Source organism: Punctularia strigosozonata, assembly GCF_000264995.1.
Source record: "Punctularia strigosozonata HHB-11173 SS5 unplaced genomic scaffold PUNSTscaffold_2, whole genome shotgun sequence".
Taxonomy (NCBI): domain Eukaryota; kingdom Fungi; phylum Basidiomycota; class Agaricomycetes; order Corticiales; family Punctulariaceae; genus Punctularia; species Punctularia strigosozonata.
This window is the reverse complement of record NW_006767434.1, coordinates 70,963-77,668: the sequence shown is the minus strand read 5'-3', so window position 1 is coordinate 77,668 and position 6,706 is coordinate 70,963. Positions and strand designations below refer to the sequence as shown.

General features: G+C 55.9%; 2 protein-coding genes across 2 annotated transcripts in view; both read right to left on the bottom strand.

Moving 5' to 3' along the window:
• PUNSTDRAFT_49442 (uncharacterized protein) overlaps positions 1–1,976 on the bottom strand; it is a 3,005-nt gene extending 1,029 nt beyond the window's left edge. Inside the window, exons 1-3 of the mRNA XM_007379639.1 lie at positions 603–1,976; positions 443–527; positions 23–378 (exon numbers count right to left, since the gene is read on the bottom strand). Coding sequence (XP_007379701.1) covers positions 508–527; positions 603–1,239 — 657 coding nt within the window. The 5' untranslated portion in view covers positions 1,240–1,976 and the 3' untranslated portion in view covers positions 23–378; positions 443–507. The remainder of the gene's footprint in view (positions 1–22; positions 379–442; positions 528–602) is intronic.
• A 303-nt stretch (positions 1,977–2,279) lies between these two features.
• On the bottom strand, positions 2,280–6,615 carry PUNSTDRAFT_81327 (glycoside hydrolase family 15 protein). Its single transcript, XM_007379638.1, has 34 exons — positions 6,383–6,615; positions 6,277–6,323; positions 5,999–6,135; positions 5,661–5,909; positions 5,474–5,597; positions 5,295–5,413; positions 5,172–5,229; positions 5,052–5,107; positions 4,971–4,994; positions 4,804–4,918; positions 4,673–4,742; positions 4,552–4,625; positions 4,427–4,490; positions 4,290–4,370; positions 4,197–4,230; positions 4,126–4,142; positions 4,050–4,077; positions 3,983–3,997; positions 3,912–3,925; positions 3,848–3,865; positions 3,781–3,788; positions 3,702–3,732; positions 3,637–3,645; positions 3,552–3,582; positions 3,489–3,497; positions 3,421–3,431; positions 3,355–3,365; positions 3,100–3,302; positions 2,975–3,046; positions 2,837–2,919; positions 2,712–2,784; positions 2,595–2,659; positions 2,515–2,541; positions 2,280–2,462 (listed from the first exon to the last, which is right to left on the bottom strand). Exons 1-34 carry the CDS (start codon positions 6,439–6,441, stop codon positions 2,399–2,401), a joined length of 2,100 nt encoding a protein of 699 aa, XP_007379700.1. The 5' UTR covers positions 6,442–6,615; the 3' UTR covers positions 2,280–2,398.
• Between the last annotated feature and the right edge of the window lie 91 nt (positions 6,616–6,706).

Sequence of the window (6,706 nt, the reverse complement as noted above, 5' to 3'; positions counted from 1 at the left end):
GGGGGGGGGGGGGGGGGGGGGGGGGGGGGCACAGTTCCTCCTTCGCAGAAGACGGGGTCGAACGACAACGCGCTCGACATCGGGTTTGCCGAGCCCATCCATGTGCGCTCCCGTGAGCTCGGTCGCAAACTCGTGGGGGCACCCGTAAAATCACGACCAGCTCGAACGTGACCACGTGTCCATGCATTCCAAATTATGGGCCATGCGGAGAGCCGATTCATGATCTGTCGTACGCGCAGGCAGGAATACCTTGTGACGCCTTTGTCGAGGTTAAAACGCTCGCTCGTACCTCTGAAGTCTGGGCGCGGGATGTAGTCATGCAAGATCCGAGCCGGAGGGAGAATATATATAAGGCCACCCTGTAGTATCTCCATTTGCCTGTCCACGAGCAGTAATTGACATATGGATGAGTCTGCGCGCTCTGTATTGTGTATAGGCTTACGGATAGAGCATATGAAATCTCGTAGCTTAATCGTCGCCCTAAATGATGCCGAAATGAAGACACGTTTAGATACCATCGAATCCGCCTTCAGAAGATGAGGACGACGAGATATTCGGTGAGTAAAGGCGGGTGTGCTACCGGACAATGGGGCGAGGCTCACCTTCAGAGTCGTCGAGAACCTCGACGGTAACGACTTTGCGCAACAGCTCGAGCTCCCACTCTCTCCAATTTCCGACCGTGGCGGCAGAAAGCCGGAGCACTCTCATCGGACACTCGATCTCCGCCCGGATATCGAGGAACTGGCGAAGCCACTGCGGACTGATGTTCGTCCCGTGAATGGTCAAGGTCGAGAGCAGCGGCCAAGCCTGCGCGCGCGGCCTCGGCACGCCCTCGCTCCGCCGATGCAGGTCCTCGAGGTGGAGATAGACCAGCAACACGATCCCCTGCGACAGCTGCTTGAACTCGTTCACTTCGTCGCACGAGACGAAGGCGAGCTCGGAGATGTTCGGCATCGACTCCACCATCGTCCGTATGAATCGCAAGTCGCCGCCGAAGGCGTCCCGCGTACGTATGTTGACGAGCCGGAGGCTTCGTACCGTCTTGACGGGCTCGTCGTCCCGGAAGAAGTTGCGGATATCGACCAGTCGGACGGGGTACGGGCTCAGCTCGTCGTTGTGCAGAACGATCCGAGCGTTCTGCGGTAGCGCGATCTTGCCTAGTAGCGGATATCGACGCCGAGGGAGATCTGGGACGGGCGGGCGCAACGTGTAATCAAAGCTCTGCGGGTCGACAGCCATGGTATACAGATGCACGCTCTCCAAGCAAGGAAAAGAGATGGGCGGCCAGTCTGCAAACCCGCCGAAGCGCAGGAGGAACTTGGCCGACATGAAAGCTGTCTGCACGTTCGTCGAGCACCTCAGGAGGACTTCAAGCGGTTCAGCGCCGAGATCGGGTGCGCTCGGAATGAGCCCAGTTTTCGGACTCCAGAGATCCAGAGCACGGATCCTGTCGAACGCTCGAGAGGCGCCGAATAGATCGTTGGCGATGACCAGCATATCGTGCGCCACACGCACCTCCAACTCGCGGCTCCGAGATCTGGACAAAACCAAGCGTGCCCGTAGTGTCGTCGCCTCGGCATCGTCAGACAGATCGACCACTTCCCAGAGCGCGGGCATCCCGAGGGCGATCGACCTCCATCGCTGGCACACTCCGGATATCTGGAATGATGGATGGACCGGAAGGAGGTCATGGGGCCCGATCCGCGGAGTGGATAGAGCTGCCAGCGCAAAGATGTGCTCCAGGAGCTCGGTAGGGAACCGTGTTATGGACGCCGGCGCGTCGACATCCCCGAGCACACGGTTGCTAGCATCGTTCTCAGCGAGATCCGAGATCCTGAGAGCCCCGAGCGCATCGGTCAACTCTGCTGGTACACTGTTCGACTGTGCTGCAGGCAGGGCACCGGCGTTGTTCTCGAGCCGGGGTTCCTTGTCTAGCTCTAACGCGGCGAATGAGTCCAGAAGGTCGCCGCAATCATCTGCCAATTGTGAGTTCCTGCTCGCACCGTGATCGATGTGGCAGTATCTCACTTTGCTCGTGTCCGAAATGTTCCGCGGACGTTAATTGAACGTTGGGTGTGCCGCTGAGGGGCACCTGCGACATGCGGGTTGGCTCGCGAGCCTTGATATGTGTGTGGCGTTATGATAGTCGTAGGCAAGCACTGACCGTGAGCTGCGCGTGGCCATCAATCTTTCATGCGTCATGCCGCGTACGTCATGAGTCGCATTCAATGCGCTCAGGAAAGTGAACGCATCAGCTTCTCAACAGCGTTAAAAGCCCCCCCCCCCTTTGTTGTGCGTAGAGTCTACATGTTGTACATACGCTTGCCAAATCTCCACGACATGTAAAGTTGATGACGAACAACAAACCCAGTGGAAATTCGAAGAAACATGACGATATTCAGAGGCTCACTTTTTCCAACGTCCTCGAGAGGTTGTAAGCGGCAGAGATGAGCGTGACGTGACTGCAATTTCAGTGAGCACAGAATGATGTGTTGAGGAGAGCAATCCACGCACGTAAACCCTTGGACGGCGTTCCCAAGCCTACGAGATGCGGATGAGAGGCTATCCAAGCCGTGGACACGAGAGGCACTCACGCTTCTCCAGCATCAGATATTTCCTCGGTGGCCAGACCGACGTGGTTAAGATATTGCAAGAAGTCCTGTAGACGAATTTTTACGATGTCGATAACCATGAAGGAGAGGGGAGCTCACCTCGAACATGTTGACAGCTCTTTGTAAAAGAGCCTTGTCGTATTCGCCAGCACGAGTCAGCGCTTCAACACACCTACGACTCCATCAGATCAGGAGTGCGATGTTAAGATATGACGGACGCCTACCAAAGCGTGCAGAGGCAGAAGGTGCCTTCCTCTCCTCCAACACCGTCGCTCGCCTTGTTCACATCATATCTGTAGACCAAATTCTATGGGCAGGTCATAGGTCATAGTGATCCTCTCCGCATAAAACTGGTTGCATACATTTGAAGTGAGACCTCCTCGCTGGGGCGTTTTCAAGATCTGATGGAGCGTGCTTATGAATCGCGGGTCCGGCTGTCGATGATATTCATCATTTTCGCAGGCTGAAGATGGCTCGAGCCGCTTACAGCAGAGGAGAAGAACACGAGCGGCATAATGAGGACAGACGAGTCCAGAACATCAGACTGCTCGTAGCTCTGTCCGAAGTACTTGCCAACCGGGTTCCATGCCTTGTGCATGATCTGCTCATAGATGTCGTCCCGCGCAGCGAGCCATTCCAGCCGCTTCGGGCAGGGCAAAGAGCGCTTGTCGGCCAGGCGGAGACCTTGATGAACGTTAACTCCAGGAAAGTCTGAGGGGCGGTTCTCGTCCTTTACCTCGATCAATGGCGACCCTGATGAAAGGTGAGTCCAGACGTCGATTGGAAGACGGTCTCAGGAAAGGCTCACCACATCATGATCTGTCCCGAGCAACACCTGGATCAGGTTTGCTTGGGCAGGAAAACGGTAGTCCTCACCTTCGAGTACTGTACCACAAATGCGTAAGCCGAGAGCAAACCCGAAAGCAACCCAAGGCTTACCGTGAAATGCCGCTTCTTGTTCCGAACCTCCCTACATTCCTCATTCAATCACGGAAAATGCCGAATACAGCGACGACAACTATACCAGATCGAGCTGAATACGTTCATGTCAGCCACATCTTCGCGTTGAGGGGCTCGAGTTCAACATACAGGTCAGGCTCATTGTAATGAGCGACAACGTCTGGGCTTGTTCAGCATAGATCCTCTCCACAGGCACAGTCATGCTCACAATCGACGCTGGAAGTACGTATCGATAGTGAGACTTCGCTGATGTAGCAAAGAAAGACATGACCTACAGTTCACGGACTGCCACCCTTCGGACGATTAGTGTAAGCACGCGCCGCGACTGACTATACTTACCAAGTATCATAGGACTGAAGGACCCAGTCTTCAGTTACAATCTTCGCACTCTGAGCGTACATCTAACGTACCAAGGGTTTGCCAAACTGATGCAACATGAGCTGATAATCGATGTATGTTATTTTGGTTGACGCTTACCTTCTGCCCGAGGTAGATGCAGTCCAGCCTGGAATGGATGAGAACCTCGATGATCCGAGATACGGAAGATGCCTACAGTTCACCATAAATATCCTGTCACGGTGGACATCAGCAACAGGAACGCGGGGATCAAAACGGGCCCCTTACCAGCTGCAAATGATCAATCGCCCCATTCCCGATTCTGCGACCCAAAAAGTATCAAGGACACAGACACGGAGCTCTTTGAACCTGGCAACGTACCGGACAGGCTTGGATCCCTTATGGCCGTCCAGGTGCAGCAGCTCTACTTCGTGGAAGATCTTGTCCCCGTGGATGGTATACCTGCGCGTTCCGGGATCAGCAAGAGCTTCAGGCAACTTGGAGAACTGATGTCCGACATGATCTGCAGCGACCCGTCCGGGTTCTTGTCCTTCACGCGCTCCAAGATGAAATCGACGTAAGCTGTCAGGGAAAGCGGGGCATCAGTTATCTCAACGTGATCTTCGGCATGTCTTACACTCACCGTTCGCCTCGTGCGTGAACCCGAGCCGAATCAGCGCATACAGAGTAAAAGAGGCGTCACGGATCCACGATGCCCTGTACCGACTTTGTTATCAGAACCGCCTCTAGTGGATATGGCGCACCTGTAATCCCAGTTCCTCGTCCCCCCGATATACTCGGGCAAACTAAACGTTGGACTCGCGACGACGGCGCCTTCACTCACAAAATACTTGCATCAAGATTCAGAGCGAGGTAGAGGAGACGGGGTGCATACCCGTGGGCTCATAGATGAGCAGTTTGAGTGCCAGTGCGCTGCGGTTGACGGCCTCCTTCCAGGAGCCTTTGTATGTTGACCGCCGGATCCACGCGTTCCAGTACTTGTTCGTGCCCTAGTCGCCAAATAAAACAGGCATTTCACGTTCGAGACGGGCCTGCTCTCACCGTGAGCAAAATGTTGACCAAGTCCTGGGGGGATCGATGAGAGTCAGAGACGCGAGAAAGTCATCGGTGGCGGGTGCTCACCTGCGTGAGCAGTGGGTCGTCTGGCGCGCGGAGACTGGACGCTCCGATGTGCATTCCTGCGTTCAAAAGCAGCTCGTCATCGATCGAACCTGCGAAGTGAGCGACAGAGACTGGGCGCACGGTCTAGGTTGAGCTCGACGTCCTTCGCCTTCAGCGCCTCGCCCACTTCCGTCTGCACCTACTCAGACCGTTCGTCAGCCTCAAAACCGCCAAGGGCCCGATGCGGTAGGAACGACGACGAACCTTCTGCGCAAACTGGGCTAACTTGATCTTCCCGTCGACGTCCGCCGGATCGGCGTACCGGAGCACGAACGTCACGCTCTGGCCCTCGGTCAAAGACAGGTTCGTCACGGCCGATAAGCCTGCATGAGGTGCCCTTCGCGTCAGCCGTGGTCGCGATAATCAGAAATGGAAAGCATCACCTTTGTGTCCCTTAGAGGTGAGATCGAGCAGCTCCAGCGTCACGTCCGGTACCGGCACATCGTCAATCGAGCACCCGACGACATACCGCAGATCGAGGTTCAACTTCTCCGACGTGAACAAGACCTTTTTCAAGCCACGTCAGCGTTTCTGCCGTGCACAACGATGTATGGCCGTCTTTCCGCTCACCTTCTTCTGCGGCGTGCCGCCTGCAGGAGACGGCACGCTGCTGTCCTCGACGATCTTCGCCTCGTGCGTGTCCCGCGCGTAGTTAAACGCGGGCGCGCACTCGACGCGAAGCGGGAGCACGCCGCGGATGACTTCGACCTTGCGCACGAGCCAAGGCAGGAGCGGCAGCGGCGAGCTCTTCGAGCCGCGCGGGAGGAAGTCCGTGAGCGCGACGACGCCGTTTTCGTTCAGGAACTTGGTTTGAAGGATCTGTTGGACAACGTGTTTTAACGATACGTGTATATATGGAGGGGGGGAGGGGAAACGATAGTGGGGGTTAGGCAGGTGGTGTTACGCACGTTCGAATTGGGGAGGTAGTTTTGCTTGACGTCAAACGGCTCGGTGGGCGTGATGGAGAAGTGCCCTCCCTTGTCTTTGTCGAGGATGCGAGCGAAAATCGAGGGCGAGTCGAAGTTTGGAACGCAGTACGATTCGACTACGGCCGCGGTCAGTTACATGCTAGTTAGAGTGCAAGGAGTGATGTGCGATAGGGGAAACATCGCATTGAATGGACGGCGTCCGGTACGAACGACATGATACTGGGAGGCGTTAACTCGAAGCATGACATGACGCTCACTGGATCCGTCTATGCTAACCAACGCCGCGGTCCTCAGATTGCCGATCCTAGCGCACACGCACGATCAGCATGTCAAGTTGCATTCGGCGCAGGCATCGCGACGCACAATCCATGGTCGGCGAGCGCAATGTAGTCCCGGTCGTCGCTGGTACTTTGATTCCACATGTCACAGACTGAAGAGGTCGCTTTGGTTGGCAGACAAGCTCAAGTGGGCTTGTGACTATGAGGATCTCCGAGCAGGTAGCAGGCTATATAAGCACGACGATGACCTCGGGGATGACCAATGCGTGTATTCGGGTGGGTCACGTATGTTCGAAGCTCAGTGTGAAGTCGCAAGTGCGGGGAACGAACGCGCCCAACGTTGCCATCCGGAGATGGGCGGGCACGGAATTGCCGGCAGCAGCTTCCGGAACATCGGTGGCTGTGTTTG